At 38.8% G+C, this 23,855-nt stretch overlaps 2 protein-coding genes and 1 long non-coding RNA gene across 7 annotated transcripts; 1 reads left to right on the forward strand and 2 right to left on the reverse strand.

Annotated features, from left to right (window-relative positions):
* Positions 1 to 471: 471 nt before the first annotated feature.
* On the reverse strand, positions 472 to 9,672 carry LOC113658360 (trophinin associated protein). 4 transcript variants are annotated; one of them, XM_047807408.1, is made up of 16 exons: positions 9,520 to 9,672; positions 8,787 to 8,870; positions 8,400 to 8,643; positions 7,367 to 7,808; positions 6,988 to 7,079; positions 6,373 to 6,430; positions 6,091 to 6,230; positions 5,941 to 6,004; positions 5,326 to 5,462; positions 5,173 to 5,224; positions 5,020 to 5,087; positions 4,833 to 4,931; positions 3,246 to 3,362; positions 2,843 to 3,137; positions 2,592 to 2,761; positions 472 to 1,230 (listed from the first exon to the last, which is right to left on the reverse strand). In XM_047807408.1, the coding sequence occupies exons 2-16, from the start codon at positions 8,843 to 8,845 to the stop codon at positions 1,156 to 1,158; spliced, it is 2,112 nt and encodes a 703-aa protein (XP_047663364.1). In that variant the 5' UTR covers positions 8,846 to 8,870; positions 9,520 to 9,672; the 3' UTR covers positions 472 to 1,155. The 4 variants fall into 4 exon arrangements, with proteins under 4 accessions (XP_047663364.1, XP_027026549.1, XP_047663362.1 ...); XM_027170748.2 differs by having other exon boundaries at positions 3,246 to 3,359; positions 5,326 to 5,465; XM_047807406.1 differs by having other exon boundaries at positions 5,326 to 5,465.
* A 1,296-nt stretch (positions 9,673 to 10,968) lies between these two features.
* On the reverse strand, positions 10,969 to 23,710 carry phf8 (PHD finger protein 8). Of its 2 annotated transcripts, none has more exons than XM_047806988.1 (22): positions 23,208 to 23,710; positions 21,924 to 22,228; positions 21,746 to 21,831; positions 21,465 to 21,588; positions 20,801 to 20,961; positions 20,561 to 20,702; positions 19,968 to 20,154; positions 19,679 to 19,841; positions 18,967 to 19,054; positions 18,770 to 18,876; positions 18,468 to 18,559; positions 18,121 to 18,210; positions 17,730 to 18,038; positions 17,528 to 17,619; positions 17,255 to 17,430; positions 17,067 to 17,152; positions 16,344 to 16,462; positions 15,508 to 15,845; positions 15,143 to 15,238; positions 14,924 to 15,033; positions 14,471 to 14,846; positions 10,969 to 13,972 (listed from the first exon to the last, which is right to left on the reverse strand). In XM_047806988.1, the coding sequence occupies exons 2-22, from the start codon at positions 22,019 to 22,021 to the stop codon at positions 13,884 to 13,886; spliced, it is 3,129 nt and encodes a 1,042-aa protein (XP_047662944.1). In that variant the 5' UTR covers positions 22,022 to 22,228; positions 23,208 to 23,710; the 3' UTR covers positions 10,969 to 13,883. The 2 variants fall into 2 exon arrangements, with proteins under 2 accessions (XP_047662944.1, XP_047662943.1); XM_047806987.1 differs by having other exon boundaries at positions 17,067 to 17,155; positions 23,208 to 23,705.
* Positions 22,532 to 23,317, forward strand: LOC125140030. The gene is made up of 2 exons (XR_007139236.1): positions 22,532 to 22,669; positions 23,138 to 23,317. It is a non-coding gene; the product is annotated as an uncharacterized LOC125140030 (long non-coding RNA).
* Positions 23,711 to 23,855: the final 145 nt, after the last annotated feature.

The raw sequence follows: 23,855 nt of genomic DNA on the forward strand, positions 1-23,855 counted from the left end.
TCACTTTAAACTAAATAAGATGTAGTCTAGCATTTATTTATAAAGCAGGTATGGTACTGATGTCGTCTTCGCAGGCTGCTTTACGGTAATTTCTCCTCGTCTGCTTTGATGCACTTAACTAGTTAAATATCTCATCGTGCATTATTACATTATGTTTGAAAGCATTTAGTCTGAAAGGACAATTTGGATTCTACACATGGCAAGCTTTTACTTGCTTGGTAGACTAGCTCTATCGTTCATCATTTGTATACACATTTTTATAGACCATTAACAATCACAACATTTTAAAGATACCAAAAAAAATTTTAATTTTTCCTGCCTGGAGAATGTCATGAATTTAGGAAAAGTTCCTTAATTAAATAACTGACTGATACTTAATGATTCAAGATCATCTTAGCATTGCAACAATCCCTTTCTGGAGGTTTTCTATAGGGTTGGTAAAAAGAAATAAAAAGGTCACAACAAAACCTCTTGAAGTCCTTGATATAGATTCTTTTAATTAAATATAGACAATATAAGTACAAAGATAATTGCCTGAGAAATAAATGAGCTGTAAAACAGGCAGATTTGCTTAACCTTAATTTGCTTAATTTGCTTAAGTAACAATGTGCTGATAGCGTTCTGCCTTTTGGGACGATACTCGATGACCCAAGTCACTTACTGAGCGAACATAGCTCTGAAAGCTGGGCAGAATTAGTGTTACACACATAATACTAAGCCATCTTGCAAACCTCATTTAAAATTGGATATAGAGGTTAGAAGACTTAATCATTGGTGTGTAATGTTAGAAAACTACATAAGGGTGTCAGTTAGTTGTGTAAATCTAAGAGCATATTGGAGTGATAAAAAAAAAAACAATAATAATAATACTGGCTGGTAAACACTAACATTAAACATGGTCTGGCAAACAGTTAAAGAAAAATGACATCGGAGGTCCATTTATTTTGCTTCGTGTATTTACTAAGTAGTGACGCTGACCGGATTCACTCATCTCTTTAGGTTTGAAATGTTCCCGTGCCTCTCGTCGGAGTCAAGATCAGCAATCTTACTGTTCAAACTGAATAAATAGCATGAAGAACAAAGCTGACGAACTTCAAGTAAATTTACATTTTTTTAGGAAATCTACATAAACACTCAGATGCTGGTATTGAGTCTTCACACTTTGATTGATGAGGATAGTTGGGGAACAGGGCTGAGGCTTGAACTGGTCACAATAATGGGCACAAAGCACTGTGGAGACAGAGACAGGAAAATGAAAGGAACTAATTAGTCTAATAGTCATTGTTATACACGATGCACTATATGAATACTATTAAGCTAAAATATGTGAATGTCCAATGATGATGTCCAGATCAGCAACTAACACTAACACTATTCCAATTTAACGTTAAACCATCAGTGATTAGTTCATAGCTAATAAATAAAACACGTTTGAAGAGGTTATGTTTCAGTGTGCTGCTTCACATCATCACTTTTAACTCGCACCTTAGACTCTCCAGCAGAGAATAAACACACTCTGGATTAATGTCTATAAATATCCTTCTTACCTTGTAATGTTTTCAATACATTTTTTAATGTTGAGTTGTCACTTAAAGGCAGGGTCTCCGATTTTTGAAAGCCAATGTCAACATTTGAAATCACCAAAACAAACACGCCCCTAACCCAAATGGGTCCCACCCCTGTATTGATAGCTCCGCCCACACATACGTAACCCAGGCAACAAATGGAAAGAAATGTGTCTATCATAGCTGAAGGGAAGAACAACATGATTGCAGATAAACAGAGGAGCAAAAATGACACACAAGCATAATCATGCAAAAGACAAAGGCATATATTAGTTCTGTGTAACAAAGCAAAACCAACGTTACTCACCTATCGAGAAGGAAAAAAAGCGCCTCGGCGTCTTAAGTAAAGTTAGCTGCATATTCACAGGTTGGAGTTTCCCGAGTCAATAACTCCTGAGCTAAACGCTGTTAGTACACAAAACGCGGTTGTAGCTGCCTCTCTACATTACCACGATAGTTTCTTGCCTTATCGTAAGCCTTTCTTCGCTTTCTTTCTTTGTTTTTATCCTCCGTGTCAATGTTAAAACCGCTTTCTGCTAATGTCACACGTGCGTACTGAACACTCTCTCCGCCGCATATTGACAAGCCCCGCCCCTTTCTGCTCATTGGCTACACGTTAGTTTTGATTTTTGTTTATTATTCGGCCCGACTCAGTTTTCTGAAGCGTTTCTCAAAAATCGGAGACCCTGCCTTTAAATAATCAGACAAGAGAAGAAAAAGAATCTGTGAAAGGTGAGAATCACATCCCTTTTCTCAATGAGCTACATTCAGTTAAATCATTTACAGCAATGTCTTAGTCTTGTGATTGGCTGTGACAGAAATGATGGTTCATGGTAAAAAAAAAAAAAACAACCAAACAAAAAAACAATACAATTAATTTTTAGTGCTTGGTTTGGTCTGCTGAAACATCTTGCTGAGTCTGCGCACCATCCGAGTGGTGAAAAATCTTTAAGGTTAAACAAGTCCAGGTACTTCATCTCTTGAACACCGAACACTTTATATTGTGTTATAATGATCACAACTCACAGTAGAGTCCTGAAAGAGGAGTGTCGAGGCCACGGGGTTGTAGCAGCGGTGCTGAGTCGGCCATGACTGCTGTCGGGAAGTGTACATGGCACATTCTTCATCCAGAAACATCTCCTCCAGGGGTGGCAGACGGCGTTTCAGAGCAAACATGGCCAAGTTGAGGCCGGAAGCTGCAGCAAAACCCATAAACATTCACATAAAACGCAAAACATATCGGATCATGCTCAATTCACTCAATGTAACTTTTTCACCTTTTGTCTTGCATTGCTTGCCAGGAGACACTGGTCTATCTGTTTCTGAGTTCAATCCACTCTGTGATCTGCTGGTTTGGTCTGTGAAAAGCTGTAGCTGTGCTGCATGCTGAGATGTCTGAATTGAGGCACCATTCTGAGACAACAGCTTCTGACCAGATGAAAACACGATGACTGACTGCCTGTGTGGTGCCTGGATGAACGGCTGCGCTGCTGGGAGCTTCTCTTTTTCTGAATGGTAGCGTTCTGTTTCTGCTGTTTCTGTTTCACCTCCATGCTTTAATTCACATTCAGCCTGAGAAAAACAAATACATTACTAAGCAGAAAGAGTAAAGCAGGTTGATCATAACTCACAATCATCACGTGGTAAAACAGCAAGAACCAAAGAGGTTTTGTGTCTTACAGACTGGTGATGCTGCAGCGATTGACCCGAAGTAACCTCGTCTCCACTGTCCTCCATCAGCTCGTTCTCTTCATGCTCTGGTTCTTCCTGAAATAACCTCTGGACCACTTCCTCCTGCCACAGATTCACATCTCTGTGTTATAAGAAGTTTAATGTCCTTTAATAACAGTACTGCTAAACTCTCAAACCCAAGTAAATAAATTTTCTATAGCAGCGACTCTGAATGCTAGATAGATAGACAGACAGATAGACAGACAGACAGAGAGACAGAAAGATAGTGCTTCTGAGCTGGAAGTGAAACCTGTGGATAATCAAAATGCTTGGTGATGCAAAACCTGTAATAGTTCTTTCTCCTTATGCTTGCTGACTTACATTGCTGCTAATACAACAACTACAGCTAGGATTGCTTTGATTAGAAGAACACAAACTAATAGTATGTTTTGACGACAGATGTTAGCACTTTAAGTATCCACTGGTTTCAATACGAGGGGGGGCACGGTGGCTTAGTGGGTAGCACGTCCGCCTCACACCTCCAGGGTCGGGGTTCGATTCCCGCCTCCGCCTTGTGTGTGTGCGCGGAGTTTGCATGTTCTCCCCGTGCCTCGGGGGTTTCCTCCGGGTACTCCGGTTTCCTCTCCCGGTCCAAAGACATGCATGGTAGGTTGATTGGCATCTCTGGAAAATTGTCCGTAGTGTGTGATTGTGTGAGTGAATGAGAGTGTGTGTGCCCTGCGATGGGTTGGCACTCCGTCCAGGGGTATCCTGCCTCGATGCCCGATGACGCCTGGGATAGGCACAGGCTCCCCGTGACCCGAGAAGTTCGGATAAGCGGCAAAAAATGAATGAATGAATGGTTTCAATACGGTCTCAGAAACACACTGCTTTTGCGGCTGACAATGGACTTTTGTACTGAAACACTCGGGGTCATTAAAAACTATGGCAGCTCTTTCCTGGATTCTCCTCTGGATTGATTTTTTATTAATATAGAAAATGATCCACACACACACACAATTTCAAAATGCCAATCAGCCTAATGCACATGCATATCTTTGGACTGGAGAAGGAAACCAGAGGAAACCCCTGAAGCACCAGCAGAACATGCAAACAGAGGATGGAAGTGGGAATCAAACACCTAACCCGATCCCCATATGGAAAGCTTTCTGAAAGGAAATGTTTATTTAGCATTTATGGAAGGAGATTCCAGTGTCTGAAAAGCTATTAAAGTTTTTTCCTGTAAGTCTTCAGGGTGGAAAGCTTTTTTCTTGCTAACATGACAAGCTGCCTGTTTATTTTGGTTAACAACAAGAGAAAAGAAAAAACAAACGAGTAGCTGGTGAGAGACCTTCCACATCAAATATAACTGTAAACAGATGATGTGTAACGTGTAACAAACATTATATATATATATATACACACACAAGTGTTATATAAATACAAAAACATGTCTGACATGCTATTACCCGAAATTAACCCTGGAAATGAACCATTAAACTGCATTAAACAGTGAATATTATATTCAAAATGATTATTTTCCCGATAACAGCTTATCCCATCCTGCTTTATTCCTTATGTCGTTCAGAATCTTACTTCCTGCTGGGAGGAGCTGGCCATGCTGGGGTCATGTGTTTCACGAAATCCAGTGGAGGTGTGGAGAAGATGTGTCTTTTGTGTGGAGTTTAGCCTCCTCTAAAACACACGCAAACACATGTTCACATTAAACCTTGTTCACTTATCTGAGACTAACTAAATAAACCAAACCCTGATGTGAACTGACCACAGAGTGCGACTGGGAGGCTGGAACCCGCTGTGGCGTCCACTTGCTGACAGGAGTTTGGCTGATACCTGTATCACAGGAGGAGGTGCATCTTTATATAACAAAAATCAGAGAGACTCCTCAAGTATTATCAATAAGTGAAAAACCCTTTACCAGTTTGTGCTGCCTCTTCTGCTCTAGCTTTCTTCAACGGTACTCTTTGAGCCTAGAGCAGACAAGATGACTTGTTTTAAATGGGTATAATTAATTTTAGAAAAGCTGCTCAGCTGACAACATTTCAAGTACATACTTGAACCTTGAACTCACTGTGTAAATAGAGGTGGCCCTTCTCGAGGGGCAGAGAGGTACTCTAGGCGTCAATGCACCAGAACTGCCCGTTTTAATGCCCTCATTGTGCAGAATACTACGAAGTGCTGATGGGTCAGGGGAGAACGAAACTGCTCCTGCTAAAACAGAGACATCAGTGTATATTCCTACATTATCTTTAAATACAAATTCAGACCTAGAATGTATCATTTAGATTGTAATCTTTCTCTCTAATGCTCTTTCAGACAAGACTTTAATTCCCTTTTTATCGTCAGTGTGAAGAGGATGTTCCGTAATACTGCGGCAAAGTGCATAGAAAACACACAGGCTCTCGAGGTTTCTGATGGAGCTTTTATAACTGGTATTCTCTGAGCCTGATGGATTGATTGATTGAAATCTCTCATTATGTCCACAGAGTAATATTCAGTATTAACTTTATAAATGACCTCATAGCTGTTAAGTCTCTCAGGCAAAAGCTGGTTGCAAGCCCCCAACACCTTCTGTTTCACTGTAGTCTGCAGGAATTTGGATTTTGTTTTATTATTACTAACCATTAATACTAATACCAACTAAAATGGCTGAGACCAGAAACTGAGAAGTAAAAGAACAATTTACCCGTCGGTTCTGCAACTGATGCTGCGGTGTGTGTCTGAGGTTTTCTAATGGGCACTCTCTGAGCCTGAAAAACAAAGTGGAAAAGAAAAATGATCCCTAAAGGGAAGGAAGCAAGACACAAATAAAATAAAACTGCTGAAGTATACTTACAGAGTAAATGGAGGTGCCTCTGCCTAAAAGGCAGGTAGACACCTGTGGTGTTGCTTCACCAGAATCTCTAACTTTAATTCCCTCATTCAGCAGAATACTGCGGAGGGCTGATGGGTCTGGCGAGAACGGCACGGTGTTTTCTAAAAACACAGATGACCGTGTTACTGAGTTGAGAATACTTCAAGAAACTACTTAAAATTAAGCATTATATAAAATGTAAAGGCACAGAGAAAGAAAGATAGAAAGAGAGAGAGAGTTCTAGTACTTGATCCACACACTAACCTGATATGGCCTCAGCACCACAGCCCTTCTTCTTCTTCTTCACGGAGACTCTCTGAGGCTAAAACATCAATTTTACTAAACATTTCAGCATAAAATGTTTGTTACATTTCATCGTTATTTCTCCAGTAAGCTCCGTTTGCTGTAATAACAACAGCACCAATCATATCAGGTAAAGATTCCTGTGACATCAGTGACCTGAGATGGTTCCTATTAAGAGTGAGCCTACTCTTCCAGTGGAGCGTCAAGGAAATGAGAGCACCAGTGTTGTGTTCTTTTTGGGATGAAGCACAAGAGGCAGACTGGAAGTCTCACAGACAATTCGCAGTACGGTTTTGTGCTACGCAACCAATCTCTAATTGATGAACGGTACTTTTATCCAGCTTGATTACAGACAACAGGGTATGCAAAATTCTCCTTACATATAGAGGAAATACATTTTTTTTTTAAACTTTCTTTACAAAACATCCTCTATGTGATATCACTTTGTAAACACGGAGTTGTCTCTCCCACTCATGATGGATCTGTTATTATGCAATTGCACATATACATACATGCTATAGTTATGACTTCAATTCAGCTTGTACATCCATGATGAGCATTCAGTTAAATACTAACCAGGTAAATGCTGGAGCCTGGTCCTGATGGACACGTGGAAACACGCGGAGTCTGACTATTAGCTACTGCATTACACACGTTTTCAGACACACCTGCGGATTCAAGAAAGCATCGATTATTACAAAATGGTGGTTAAAGCATTTTTAAGGTCTAGATTTCAAATGCAATTATCACAGTCACATATTCAGTTCTGACCAACAGAGGCACAGTTTACCAGCTTCTCATACAGCCTAATGTCACCCAAATATTTATGCACCGCTTACATTTACTGATCCTTTTATACATCACCTCTCCTGAACACTTACCTTTGTGAGAACACTTTAAAGCGAAAATAACAAGTGAATCACAGCTCCTTGTTGTGTGGTATCATAGAACTTACCTGTTTTACAATCAGCAGATAAAAGAGTCTGTATAGCCTGTTTACTGTTTGAACGGCAATCTGCTTGGTCTTCAAACCCAACAGCTTTAGAAGAAAACCTTCCATCTTTGGTATGCTCTGTGTGTGCAAGTGTGATCTTTCCCAGTTTTGTGCTCAAGTCCTTCTGAATGGTTGAGATTAGATCATTTCCTTTCCCTGGGCTTTTCAGTTTAAATGCTGTAGTCGGCTTATTCTCTGCCATTAAAGAGACATTATTAGTAACCACAATGTTGGTGTATTCGCTCTGTGTCTTTGCCAATGTATGCGTCAGATGGGTTGTAGGATTTCCAGATTTGGTTGATGGTGCGGTTGATGGTTCAGTGCCCCTCTGGTTGCGGGTCCGAGACTGTGACAAACTGAAAGGGACAGGCTTGGTGCAGGTCTTCCTCTTTTGAGCTTTACCCTACAGGCATCAAAAAGTAAATTAGAACTTGACAATATGTATATTTACATAAAATCCAAAAGAACTTGACCAGGCTGCAGATCCTGTACATGTGCATTACATATAATCCAAACAAACCTTTGGGCAAACATAAGAAATAAATAAACATGCACAAGTGATTTATGGGCTTAATTGTCAGAAAACGTGCTTAAAGGGAAAAAAATCCTATTTATGTGTTAATAGTTTTTTTATGGTAACCACAATGCCGGGTGACTAACTATTGATAATGAGTCCAGTGAGATTTTGCCATAACTGCATCTTTATCTACAGAGAGTGACAAAGCAGCATTTATTCCTTTAGTCTGTCCAGTTCTCTCATCTCTCATCTGTACAGACTGCAGAAACAGATCAGCATCTAAAGCTTCAACGTTAGTGCCGGTATGTTCTCCAATTTTTAGATCACAAACTAGTCAAGCCAAGTCTCTGCTGTAACTCAGCACAAATGTGTCTTTTGGCTGCATCTTATTCTGAAATGTTGGGTCTGACATTTGCTGCCTCTTCTTCTACTCTTTTCATTAATATAACAGAGAACATCACTGGAAAATGGACGTACCAGGAGAGGTCTTTCTTCCCATTTCTTATTAGCCGGATTTGGAGATATGTCTGTTACAGATGAACGCATCGATTTCGCAAGTACAGGAAGCCGACTGACCCCTTTGCAGTCATTTGCTCCCTTTGCAGGTTTGGCAGATTCATTGGGGTCTTTGTTTTCAGCTCCTCTTTTGGATGACTGAGCAGTGTGCAGCTTGGCCCTTGAATTTGTAGTAACTTTATTTAAGTCCTGATGCTTCAAAATCCTGTCGGGTTGAGAGTGTGAAAGATATACATAATGATATTTTTCAGTTTGTATGAAAAGAAATCACGTAAGACAAATACGGCCTCTTCATATTAAAGCTATAGAAATGTTCTGGTGTAGGATGTGTGTAATCAGCTCATTTACCCCACATCCTCCTTCTGGCATTTGTTTTGGGGATGCAGTGCTGTTGGTTTGGAGGCCATTTGGCAAGTAATGGTTTTTAAACTTCTATTTGAAAAGAAAGAGCAAAAAAAACAAACAAAAAAAACAGTACATTTATTTCAGCACGAATAAAAAATAGCAAAATACACAGAAACATTGTACATTGTTACTACACAAAAATACTTTTGTGTAGCTAAGTATGCCACGAGATGAATGTTATTTTTATGTGGTGACTTTTTTTTTTTTTTTTTTTATGTATAAAAATGAAATTTTTGAAATTATGCAGTCAGCTTCTGTCGGCTGAAAAAAATAATCACCAGTATGTAAGATTGAAGCCCTGGACGTTCACAGCATTGGCATTTTAATTTAAATAAATAGAAAATTTGGTCGATTACAAATACATTCTTTAAAATACTAAGTGGTTAATAGCTATTATTATAAAAATAATAAAAATGAAAGTAAAACAATGATAGTATTACAATGCAAAAAACTATTGCATTACAGTTTTGGTATCTATATGAATTATAGAACTGATTATAGTTATATACACAACGTAATTTATATACACAACACTATTTATATACACAACACTATTTATATACACTTTTGTCTCTTTCTGTTATAAACATGGAACAAACAACTAACTGAACCCAGGATACAGATTCATAACTTTACACCAATAAACGGATCATTTCCCGAACCTTCTCATACATACCGGTTAATTAGTACTCAGAATGCCTTTCTTTCCCGTTTTATTGTGAAGTATGAAGCGCATAAATGTTTCCCAACACACCAAACACCAGCTTGTTATTTCCGGGGTATACAGCGATTTGTAAAAAGCACACGTTTCAATTGGCTATAACGTACCTTCCTTTAACCAATCACGAGGCTCCATCGGCCCTGCTATAGAAACCATGATGCCGCTTTAAACCACGTGACTTTTAAGCCCTTGCTTGTGTTCCGTATTTACACTATGCACTAAAAGCATGTTCCGTTTTTGTGAAGACTTTTGAGTCTACAGGAAAAGAATATGCAAACAAAGCAGACCATCAAATCCCTCCCCCCAAACACACACACACACACACACACACCACCCAATTTTATTTGTCCAGGTCTCATCAGTTTTTTTTAACCCCTTGGATTACAATATAGTTAATATCACCTATTTGCTACTTACAAATACACTAAATATGGCCAATATGAGGACACATCATCGTCGCATCACATATGTGCCTGTTGAACCCTATCTGCTGTTATAATAATCTCCACTTTTCTAGGAAGGAATTTCGAGTTTGGTGGTTGGGACTTATGATCCTTCAGCAGTTCATCCTGTAGGTGTTAAGTAGGGTCGAGGTCAGTGCTCTGTGCAGGACACTAGAGTTCTTCCACACCATCCTTTACAAACCATGGGCTTATGGAGCTTGCTTTGAGCACAGGCAAAAGAAATTCCATATTGGGTATTACTCTATTCTGATTTTATTAGTGCACATGCAACAAAACATTAAAGTAATTTACTAAAAGTTGTTCATAACAACAATTATGCAGTATATATATATATATATATATATATATATATATATATATATATAGCGGATGATCTGCACTTAATGCTGATCCTAATCAGGTCATGATGTCAGGTCTACCCATACCGAGGCATCCAAAAATTGTACCAGATTGTCTTGTGTGTGATCAAGATTTTGGACCTCCACTGAGATGAAGCCGACTCCGTGAGAATCCGGAGGCATCTAGAGATCTACCAGCTCTAGTTAGACTCTGCAATACTAAAGAGGAGATGCCAACTCACTGGGGATAAATACACATTTAAATATATCTAATATAAATCTTGAATTTTTGTATTATATGAATCTTTCTATTATTCTTTCTATTAACCTTTTGTTCTATGTTTATGTTCTGTAAAGCTGCTTTGAGACATTGTCAATTGTTAAAAGCGCTATACAAATATCCAATGAGCAGCTAATTCTCATCTAAAATAGGTTTTGTGAAGAGAGAGTTAAAGAGAACATGCAAAGGAAACCCATGCAAGCACAGGAAGAACACACAAAACTCCATGCCTCAAGTAACCAAAACTCAGGATTGACACTATGTTCCACAGTCCCACTCATAACAAACGGGCAAACGTGAAGAATCGGCAAGCAGAAGCATAGAACTTTAAAAAATATTCTTTAATTGAGCTCATTTGGAAAAAAATCAGCCTTCCAAAAAAAACCAGATCATAATATACAACAGCTGGCAAGGACAAGGTCAATGTGTCTAATTAGCAATAATGTGCAGTGGATTCTTGAGTCTGCTTTAAAGTGGTGACTGCGTATCTGACACTGTTTTTGTTTTAACAGTTTTTTTTTATGTATTCCAAGTAATGTTAGAAATAGAAAATGAACCCTGAGAGAAACAGTGTTTTTTCCTCAAGACAGACACAGAAAGAAAATGGGGAAAGGTGACACAGATTATAAAGAAAGCAATAAACTAAAATACAAATGGAAAATAGAATTTACATTAAAATAAAACAGGAAACAAATGCAACAAAGCATATTTCTCAGATTCACTGGGCTGCTCACCCATTTTCTTTTCATTCCTTTAAGTTCAGTCCTTTTGAATAATAACTTTGATTCATTAAACATTCATCACTTACAATTTTTACATCTAATATTGTAATTCAATTCAAGGCCTTTATCCTTTATGTATTATTTTATAGCCATATTCGCCAATTATCGATAATTACTCATTCTCAGATTTAAGTAAGAATCATTTCTATTTAAATCATCTAGGCTGAATATATAAAAAAAAAATTACAGCCTTAGGAGTTTATATTTGTAATGGAGAGAACGGGAAATGAAAACAAACTGGCAAAATTATGAATACATTAACTTCATTATCACCTTCCAATGTCATAAAACAAACCAAAACTAATAATATATTTACCCTATACAAATAAAAAAAATGGCTAAACAGATGCAGTTAAACTATCTCACACCCTAACCCCCCCTCAAGACATTTAGGTATCTTTATACAAGATATGTTAAGAAAGATTTAAATGCAACAAACCTTTCATTGTAACTATAACAAAATTACATGGATTATGTACACTAAGCCTCAAGCCTTCATCACACCTAGCCTAATTCAGTATTTAGATGCATTACCATTTTACTAGAATGTATCACACTCCTGTTGAAATCAGCCAGTAGACACTACACTTAAATACATGAATGCAAACAAGTGAAACTAAGAACAAGACATCATCATCAAGACATCCTACAGTCTGTGCTGGGTGACTAAAAAATAGATATATTTACAAAGCTGTCATACATGATCAGTAGAAACGCATTACATGACTATGTTAAAACAATCCAAGGAAGCAAGCAGTGAGAAAGAAGTACTTGAACTAAAGCATACAATGTGCTGAAGGTAGAATGACTTCCTGTTCATTATAAAATCATGGTAAATAAGTTGCTACCAAGTGACACAATTTAATACTACTATCACTTTATCTATACACGTTATGTGCACCGACACCTCCGTGAAGGATTCTCGTGCTGGAGAAAAACATTCACAGTGAAATATTTTGTTTGGATAATCAAGATGTCAAAACATGACAAGATCACTTATCCCTCAATTACCATCCTGTCTACTTTAGCAAAAGACAACAGATTTTGAACCCGGAACTGTAAACAAAAAGCTAAAAATGCATGTTACTGTCCGATGATGTATCGTACACCAACAATGGGGGGGAAAAAATTTAAACAAGCGTAACAAAATAAACTTAGACTAATGTTTATAATCCACAAGAAAGGATTTGCGAAGGCTTTTGTACGAGTCTAGTCATTATTGAGCTTTACTAACAAACCCCACTAAAATGTCCAATGATAACACGTGTTCATGAATGAGGCCAAAACAGAAGGATAATATACAGTAAAAACAAAAGACCACTGGTAAGTGATAAACTCTTTGATACTTCTGCTTGTGGTTTTAAAGTTATCCCAGAACGATTGTATCTGTCGGTTAGTCTCCACAGCATATTAACAACAAACATCTTTGCTCAAGGCAAACACAGAAATATACAGGAGTTATTTATTTTCTCTTTTATTTTATTGTATTTTTAAATATTGCCCTTCACGGGCAGATCAGAATGGAATTCAGTTCTACTGGTTTCTTTGCTTTACAATTTTAACAGAAAATGTTAGAGGTCCTGCTCAAATCTTATCTGCAAATAGTCAATTGTACTTATTTAATCAATTGTAGACTTCAAATGACTATTAATGTGTCACTTATTTGGCTGGAATTAAAAAGCTGCAGTCTTACTGGCTTTTGCAGATAAAAAGTTACACTAATCCACAGCCCAAATGTAGTTTTAGGATTCATTACTACTGTAGGGTTCTTTATATTTCTAACTACAGTACAGATCCAGTGTGGTAGTGAATGACTGAACTGAGAAATTTTGGAATGGTTAGTTGTATCACGTGTAAAAATAGTAGTTAATCCTGCTTTATGAGATCACTTTACTTGACTCATTACATGGAAAATGCAGCACTTCCTTTTAAAATCACTGTACTTTGACTCACATAGCTCAGCTCATATACATTCATTTAGCTCAGCTGTACAGTTCACTGTAAAATGGAACCTTGCACAATAAACTGCAAGTGCAGGGGCCTAACTGGAACCGATTCAATCATTTTACATAGCAATTATGTATCCCAAAAGTAATCCATATTACAGCAAAAAAGACTACGCATTAACCCCTGAAGTGCTGAGGAGCTTCTACTTTTCTTTCAGAATGAATATTTGTAATAACTCATTAAATGTTGACAAACAAAGGCTAATGTGTTAAATAAAAGAGTAATAAAAATGCAAAACGCTAAAGAGGTATTGAGCTTACAAATGTTGAAAAGAATATTTTACATGAAACAGGTCACAATTATAACATTAAAAAAAGGTCTGTTCTTTGTTCACCAACAATATTATCCTTCAGCATTTTTTTTTCTTTTCACTTTTCCTCCATGCTTGTCCCTTCACCCTCCATCCTCTCCTGAGATCACCACCACATCTCACCTTTCCCATCGATCTCTACAGAAGAAGTTTGCCATTGCGGTGTATTTTCAAAATCTTTCCCAGTCTCTGTTTAGCTGTGGCAAGTCCTTTCTTTGGGCGTTTCCCTGTAAGGACAGAAAATGATTATTTGCATTTTTCACCAATTTGAATTACAGGCGCTTTCTTCTAATAGGGCTTTAAAACGAGCCCTGATTACATTTACTGCATCTAGCAGATGTCCTTATCCAGAATGACTTCTCAAGGTCCTTTTAGTGTCAGCCTTACATCACTCAGATCACTCTGAATGTTACAAATCAGTAGTCCAAAGTCCTAAACACTGAATTACTACTAAAACATTAAGTGACTACATGCATGTTTTGTGCTGTTGCTTTTTGGATCATTATTAATATTACAGACTGGTAGGTCTGGCCAATGAGGTATGAGTTATAAAGACATGCCCAAAATCTGAACAATGTTATCCAGCTTAGAACATTAACAAATGTTTGTCCTTGCATCGGATTAAATAAAATACAAAAATGCTTCAAATTTAAAACGCTAATCCACACTACAATAGTGCAATGATATGAAATAGTGCTGAACAGCTCACTGCCTCTTGCATTTACCTTGTCCTATTCCAGCAGACCCAGGACTTGCCATGCCAGCAGGTGAGGGTGCAGAGGGGGAATAGCTGCTGCTGTTCTGTGGAGAGAGAGAGGGTCGTCTTGTGGTGAGGAAAACCCCTGGAGCCATAGCAGCACTCCCTCTGGGTCCACCTGGGCCAAATGGGCCCGGGCCTGCTGTGTATTCATGGTCCAGCAGGCTGGCTGAGTACGTCTCTCCTCTTCTCTCCTCTGTGATGCACTCCACCAGGGGCTCAGGTGGCAGAGGTGGTGACATCGAGTCTGGCTGTATTTGGAGATGGGATGCGACCGAATGCCCTTTCTCTTGAGGAATCTTCTTTTTTGTGTATTTTCTCTTTGTTGTAGTCTTCTGTTGCTCCTAATATCAAAGAAAGAAAATCAGCATGCGGCACTTTATTTGCAAATCCAGTACCTGCTTGGCTGCTACGTGCTCACCTGTTGTGCCAGCTTGGCAGCAGCAGCAGCAAGCCCAGTCTCGACAGATGCGACTCGGGCTCCCTCCCTGACCGGCCGCTCCTGCTTGGGTAGCGTAGGAGTCACGCGAGCTGATGTCAAGGAAGCGGTAACAAAAATCCTGTCAATTGTCTGTTATCTTGTATAGCTCTGAGAGAATCAGAATATAATTATTAACATACAATTTCTGCGGTCTAGTACCTTTAGGACTCCATGGTGTATCATCCCAGTTTCTCTTTCTCTTCATTTTGGACTTGAGTGTGTGTTCTTCCTCATCTGACTCTAATGAAGGGTACACTAAAGAAAGAAAACGAATTCAAAAGCATTTACAGAAACGAAAGTCAAAGGAAACAATTCAAACCAATTAGAAAAGCTGTTCTAAATGTGCGCACTAAAGTACACAAGACAAAAGGTAAAAAACCCCATTTCACAAGCCCAGACTTCACACTGGTATTATTACTAGTACAAAGCAGATGTATTGTATTTTTGCAGTGTTTACAGAATCCAAGCAAAAGATAACATTAAATATATACAGCTGAGAGTGGGTTTTTAGGGTCTATACCCACCATAATCAGAGTCTTTAAAACAGGTTCCCAGCGTCTCCTGCTCATCAGGACTGTCGTCGTCACTGAGGTGCCTGGCAGGCCGTTTGATGGGCCGCTTGCCTGGCCTCTGGATGATGTTCTTCTTCTCACTCTTCTTCTCGGCACCACCAACCCAGATAGCCCTCCTGGCTTTTTCCTTTATTGTCCCCAACCTTTCACGCCGTCCAGACGAAGACAAAGGAGACGACGAGGGGGAGGAAGAAGAAGAGGATGAAGACGAAGATGAAGAAGGGGGATTGGCCATGGATAGCATGCCCTGGATGGCATCACGGGTACTGGGAGAGGCTGGAGCTTCCTCACTACAAATCACGAAAAAAGAAAGAAAAAACAAACAATGACCTTTGTTAATCAGTTGCATTTTGTTCTAATTGTTCTCAACATTTTTCTCTTCAGGATCCTCAGTCAATGCTTACACAAATGATTCCTTTAGACCAAACTGTTCTAAATTTATTTTTATTCATAATTTGGTAAATTATTGGTGGTTTATTGTTTAAAACTATTGAAATTTACAGATGATATAGCAATGGGAAAACATGATGATTATAATGAGATACAGTTAACAGTCACACAAGCCTTCTGAGACAGGGAAATGTAATCTACAACCAACAACTTTATTTTACATAACAATAAAAGGTTCTAAGCATTGTTAGATATTGTCTAGTACTACGGTTACCAACTAAAGTTCCTTAGAATAATAAGAAATTCTGTAGGAATTTTTAGATATCATTTTTCAAAATGAAAATAGGTATTCGTGTGAATTTCAAAATTCATGGCCAAAAATGAGATATATACTGTACCTGACAGCATGGTCCAAGCCAGCTACCTGTTTGCTAGCCTTAAGCAAGTCCAAGATTCCCCCTGCTCCTGCCTTTAATCCCTGCACAGTGAGCATCTCTTCATCTGTGGTGTAATCCTCCTGAGAGACACATAAAAACCTTTACTCCAGGCAATATATGCATCTTATCTTATATACCGTATTTTCCGCGCTATAAAGCGCACCCGAATTTTAAGGCACAGTCTCAATTACGGGGTCTATTTCTGTGCTTAACCCACACATAAGGTGCACCGTATTACAAGGCGCATGCTAAAACATACGGTCTACAAAAAAGGTAACGAAAGCAAAACAGTGAGTTTAGTTGAACTTTATTCTACTATTGATGTTGAATTCTTTCGCAGCTGCTCTATTCCCATTTATAACCGCGTAACTGATAGCCTGTAGTTTTTTTAATTGTGCCTCGTAAGCATGTCTCTTCACTGGTGCCATTTTTGGGAATACCTACCGGAGGCGTGGCGGAGGTAAGCGTACGTACTGTACGCTTAAAATTCTCTGATTGGTTTATTGCTGCCGGCGTACATAGTGTAACGGTCCGACAGTCAATCGAGCGGAGCACTTACCAAAGTCGCACAACAACATTTTTACAGATTTTTCGAACTCTTTGGAAAATTTAAGACTCTTAGGTGTGCCTTATAGTGCGGAAAATACGGTAAACCTTTTACTATAGGACTGAGCTCAGGTTTACCTCGATATCAAAATCCACCTCCCCAGGCTCTCTGATGCGGTGTGGGTCTGAGCATGGTTTTGCTCGTGGTAGTTTCCTGGGAAGACCTACTGCAAGGAAATATTGGCTTATAATTTTATATAAGGCATGTGTTAGAAATACAGAAAGAATTGTTCATTATAAAGAAGAAACAAAAAACATTAACCTACCAGCCAGTTTCTTTTTGCTGGGTACAATTGGCCTGCGGCGAGGAGGAGGACTTTCATCTATTTGAAGCTCGTCTTCAGAATCAAAGTCTGATGAAAGTGCTGAGCTGCTTGTTAGTGGCTGGAACTGAGCAGTGCGCCCTGCTCCATTAGTGCTGCCAGAGCAGCCCCCCTTTTTCCTAATAGACCAAGAAATTAGAGTTATAGAATAAAAGAAAACATTACTATAGCAGTGCAAAAGAGATCTAACAGTTGTTGATAAGAGTCCAGTCATACCCTTGGATCTTGCCATTGGTGAGAACAAGTTTAAGCTTGCTCTTATTTATTTTCCCTTCAAAGTCTGCTACACAGCCTCCTGGCATGTCCATCTTTTGGAAAGAAACAAACACTGAAAAACTGACAACCTATAGGACATCTTAAGATGCCCTATTCAAAACCTTTCAAAAAAAAAAGTCTTGATGGATGATTTGGATTCTACCTTGCTCTTATTTCTGGACTTATTTCCGGGTTGAAATTTCTTCAGGGTGTGTTTAGTATGAATCTCCAGCAAATCCAGCTCTCCTGCCTCCATCTTCGGTTCCTTCGCTTTCTGGCCTTTTTTCTTGACCCCTGGAGGTCCTATGCCCCCACCACTGGGTGCTTCCTTGGGTTTAGGGCCCCTTTTTTTACCTGGAGGTCTGCCAGGGTTGAGAGGAGTGGTTAATGGAGGTTTTGGGTGAGCAGGAGGAAGGGCCTGTGGGCCACCGAATGAAGCCCCGCTTCTGTTTATATTCTGCTGAAAGATGTCCTGTCAAGAGAAACATATTTATAATAATACATACTTAATATAGGGGAAAAACCACATTATCTAAACATAGAGAGATCCTTACCTCTACAAGTCGTATCTCTTTAGCCAGATCCTTCACCAGCTGTTGGGTATTGATGGTTTCTGGAATCTCGTCTTCATGCTCTGTCAATGACTTGAAGAGAAAACAAACACTGCTGTTAATTCTGTGTTTTTTATAAAAAATTGTTGATCATTTAAAAATGATAACACTAATGCCATAACAATTAATGTTTTTTTTTTTTGGAGGTTGAAATCAGTCAGTATTAAGTTGATAACTTTACCTGAGTTTTGGGACACTGTCAATTTGTGGAACTATGCCACAATGGCAGTTACTCAGTGCTGCCACGAGCACTCTGCTAAATAAATACATTTGTGACTGTGACAGATCACCTCTTTGCGAGTCCAACTTCGGAAGGCATTATTGAGAGCCTTGGCTCCATTGACCAGGTAAGAAGCAGGATGCCGTCGATTTTCCCTCAGGCCTAAATAACAATGTAAGAACAACTGGAACTGATTCAGCTTCAATGATCTCGCTTGCTCAAATGACTACAGTACAAACGTTCTTAAAGTTACATTTGATGATCATCTTTAGTTTGATTCTTTTCATTTTTTGTTGCAATATAACTAATAAGGAAAGGCACTAATTTTAATATTTTCTCAAAAGATAAACAAATCCTTAACAAATGTCTTACCTCTAAAAGTGTCAAGGATGTGCTTGCCAACATACCAGCACACAGTTTCAAAGTTAGGAAACTTAAACAAGTCTGCTGTGCTGAGTCTCTTCTCTATTTCATATGCTCTGAGAAAGACGTGGATTGCATATGTTATTCGTGCTATTAACAGAAGTATACCCAACTAAATATCTGAACAAGTTAGTTTAACACCTTACCGAAGCTGCATGTCGATGTTGAGGCTGTGAAGAAAATTTCCACCAAATGCCAGGCAGTCAACTGGAGTAAGAACTGCATGGATCCATCCTGATGGAAGACAAAACACCAAAAGACACATATCAAAACCTCTATATGCAGTTATACGTATATGTATATATAAACACCTCTTTTACTTAACACTGTCAGGACAGTGCCATATTACATCAGACAATTCTCACTCTCACTCATTTTCTACCGCTTATCCGAACTACCTCGGGTCACGGGGAGCCTGTGCCTATCTCAGGCGTCATCGGGCATCAAGGCAGGACACACCCTGGACGGAGTGCCAACCCATCGCAGGGCACACACACACTCTCATTCACTCACGCAATCACACACTACGGACAATTTTCCAGAGATGCCAATCAACCTACCATGCATGTCTTTGGACCGGGGGAGGAAACCGGAGTACACAGAGGAAACCCCCGAGGCACGGGGAACATCAGACAATTATTTCTATTTAATGTGTTGAATAAAATGCAAACACTATTTCCCTGTTAATATAAAGCTTAGGGCCTACTAGAATTGAACAACTGCATTAATTTTAAAATGTTCACAGCTCTATACTACAAGCCAACATTCACTACGGAGAAACAGGCAAAATGAAGACTAATAAGTTTTGATTAATTTAATAAATCACAGAAAATTATACAACAAGAGGATATTTTATACCGGTTGGAATAAACAGTGTGTTTCCTTGCTTGAGTGAGCACTTGTAGCACATGTCCACTTGGTCCCCAAAGAAGAGCTCGTTCTGATTTGAAGAGGAGCTCCAGCGCTCAAACAGTGCCAGGTTAGCAGGAGTTGGACGGATCAGATAGAAAATCTTCTCACCCTGAATAATTAAAAAAAAAACACAGCAACTTTCTAAATCATGTTAAATCTATTTTTATGGACACACAACATGGTTTAAAGTTTGAAAATCCATCTCCTTTACCAGAAACAAATGAATCTGCCTCACCCGTAGTACATGGTACCACACTGAAGTTCCTCCAAAATCAATGTGGAAGTCAGTGTAGCTGTCCTTCACCCCCATCAGACAGTATTTCTGCACATTTGGCCTCTCAAACACAGACTCTTCAGGCCAGAGATTTTCGACCCATGATAGTTTTCTCACAATCTTTGGGGTCTCGACAAGGTTAGACAATCTGGGACACACAAATATACCATTCCTTGAAAACTGCTGTTTTCAAGTCTAGCTTAACATTTAAAATTTACTAAGATTTAACAATTTGGTTTTGGGCATGTATATATCCATTAAAACAAATGAATGTCTTGTGCTGACAAGTTCTGCTGTTAGAGAAATAAAGCATGTTAACATCAATTGAGAGACCTCTTTAGATCAAATGTATTTTGCCTGAATTTTGAGTGGCATTTTCACAATTTGTACCTACCAATAAACTGTAGAGAACTTCTACATTCGATAGACACATGCAAACACAGAGAACTATATAGGAATTTGTTGCCAAGCCGTGGGGACTTCCCAGTGAAGTGGTAAATATTTATAATACTAAATATCATAAATTTGATGAAATATAAAGGGAATCTCCATACCTGGTGTCTGAAAACTCCAGGCTTATCACATTGAGCACTCTGTCGCGGTTGGGGCTATTATAGTACTCGGCAAAATCCCCAAGTTTCATCTTCAGGTCTGCCTGTCGCATCACGTCAATCACATCAATTTCTTTATCGCTTCCTATAACAGAACAATGCACATAAAGCAACATTTCATAAAATGGCCATATAGCTTATCTGACATGAGGTATTAGCACTGGACTGCTTAAGGCTAATTACCAATGAAGTGCTCAACATCGGAAACAGAGAATGATGGAGGAGGCAGGCTCATCCCTAACCCATCCCGCCTCAAGACTAGCACTGGAACACTGAAGGAGCGCTCCTCCAGAAAGTCCACCGTGAGCTGGGCCCCTGTCGGCTTCAGAAGGACCTCATCAGCACTAAAACACCCAAAATAAAACAGCATATATAACACCGAATTTCCTTTATCTGGATTGCCTCATGATATGATTTTAACCACATGTAAACTTGTAGTCAAATGCATTCAAACCGATCACCAATTTCTGTCGTTATTTCTCATTATTCTGTGATGAGAGCAGTGGTGATCCATTACTCTGTTTATTAAAATACGATATTTATTTATTTAATATATTAGCATCATCGAGTTATCTTGTTCTGTGGAGAAAATTCTAAAAATCCTCAGGCTGGTAAACGTTAATATTTTAACACTACAATATCGGTAATTCTAAATTTTAAACCCAGAAATTCATAGAGATGAAATGCAAGACTTTTCCTCTAATTAGTCAAACAGATGTGGAGGCTTTAAGCCAGCAAAATTATACATAAACTAAATACATGTTATTTATTTTGAAACTGTGTACTTTTGCACATCCCTGATTTGACTTCTCAGGACTGATGCTAAGAGGTAACAAAGACAAATTACCTGGGAAAAGTGCGACTGCGCAACTCACGAACAAACTGAGCACTCCCGGTCTTCACAGGTCGCCCTGATTCCCTCCTGCTTCCCGAACCTTCTGTCTGCTTAGAACCCCCACGCCGCTTACGCACTGGAAGAGAAACGGTAGAATGCAATAAAACCAATAAATATATTATTGATAGAAGAGAAATTGGAGCAGGGATGAATTAGTGTGCGGGGGGAAATGGAAATAGATTACGAATTATACAAAGAAAATCTGCAGGGGAATCCAGCTATTTAATACTTACTGACAGAGGGTCCATGTGTCACTTGACAGTTAGGGCAGTGGTACAGGTCAATGTCTGCTGCTTTGTCTTCTTCCACTCCAACACAGCTAAAGCCAAAATAATACTTCTGTGAGACACGTTTAATACAGATTAACATGTCCGGTAAAGATTAAAATGTTAAATACAAGATGTCACCTACCTTCCATGAAACCAGTCCTGACAAACATCACACTCAATCATGAAGCGTGTGACATCGTAAGGAAGCCGACACAAACAATAAACTGGAACGGAGGCCATGATGAAAATGTGGACAGACTATTTCAGCACTAGAGGCCTTAAATATGATGTTTTCAGAGGTGGAACTTCAGTGGATCCAGTTCCACTTCACTCTGTCGTTCTCTACTGAGTCAGACACACTGCAATGTGTTAGACAAATGAAGGCGGATAACAAAGCTGGGTTTCCTTCACAGTTCTCAGAATCTGGTACACACCACTATTTAGCACCTGTTGAGAAAGTAACGAAACATCATAAAAGATCATGTAGCACAGTTCTCCCTCAAGCTGTACTGCATGCAATTAAATAATTTACACCCACAAACAGTCTGCAGAAGGAACCTAAACACTGAGCTGATCAGCTGTTTGTCTGCTTTTCCTTTTACAAAACTCACTGAATCACACAGAAGCCTCTGATTACATCGGACACGTTAATAACTTATTATAAATCCTTTTGCGCCTTGGAAGTGTTTGTAGTTTTCGTATTTCCATTTTAATATAAGAATAAGTTATAAAAAAAAAAAAAGCTGGAACTTCTGATGCTCAAGCTAGCAGCGAGCTAAGTGTTCATTAATAAGTCAATTAGAACAGGACCTCGAGTGAGACGGTAAACATCAATAAAACGATTAAAATCTGCAAGAACACGTTCGACTAAAACAGAGCTGTAGTGCAGTAAGTTTATATGCATTTATATTTGAAACAGATACTCGTTTATGTGATCCACAAACAGATCCAAGTAGCTAACGTTAGCTGGAGCCATAACTGTAAACAATAAATACTGGGAACCGTGCTAGCAAACAATTAGCATTGTGGCTAATCGGTAGCAGTACATGCTAGCTACACGATACATGTATATAAAAACACATGTATTCACATAAATCTGGACGTTATAACTACATTGGGGTCAAAAGTGCAGTTTGATAGTTAACAGTTATTTTTTCTAGTTAGCTAAATACGAAGGCGAACAAACTGACATAGCTAGCTAGTTTAGCTAGCAGGCTAATATTACGCACAGAGACGTATGCTAAGCTACTAATTAGCCGCGCTAGCTAAGTTTAATGTCTCACGTTAAAGTTTAGCTGTGTAACTTTTAAACTAAAAACTACTGAAAGTCAGACTATATGCTTTTGGTTTATCTAGGATGGAACCAAGTAACAGTAAGCGTCAAGAGACAAAGCGCGCAGAAGGCGTAGTCTCTGTCGGGTCTTACCGGGTGTGGAGTGTCACTGCTGTCCGAGGCCCAGGAGCTTCATTCCGGATTGAATTCCGTGGGAAAAACCGAGGCGCCGCAAGGCCTAGTTTATAAATATTACCACGCGTTACATTCGTAATATTTGGATTTTTTTTGGCTACTTAGAAATGGAGGTTTATGAATATTCGAAGCAAAACCGCACCAAAATGTTGCACACGAAGTGAATAAACAACAATTCTATCCGATTTAGTACATAAACATTGGCGGTAGAGAGTCATCCATGTCAACAGTGTCCGTGCAGCGACCGCTGTCTGTAGTAGAAGGAACAATATCGGTTTAGCTTCATGTCGGATTAACGGGCCCAAGTTTCCTCCACCAGGCATTAATAATACAGCTTTCTTTTGTACTATACATACACATTTTTTACATAAGGTTTCTAATCTTTTACATTAAACCAGCTTATAAATGTAACGAGAAGTCTTATGGTTAACTATTAGGCAAAAAATCAGCATTTAAATGCACAGCTTTTTTAAATTTTTATAATGTTTGCATTCAAATGTATTGTTTAAATACGCTGTAGAATCAAAAATCACATGTTTTATGTAATTCTTTAAAATCAAATCCGTTATATTATCTATATTCGTTGACGCAAAGTATCTAAAAGTT

The sequence above is a fragment of the Tachysurus fulvidraco genome, chromosome 23 (assembly GCF_022655615.1).
Source record: "Tachysurus fulvidraco isolate hzauxx_2018 chromosome 23, HZAU_PFXX_2.0, whole genome shotgun sequence".
Classification (NCBI taxonomy): Eukaryota; Metazoa; Chordata; class Actinopteri; order Siluriformes; family Bagridae; genus Tachysurus; species Tachysurus fulvidraco.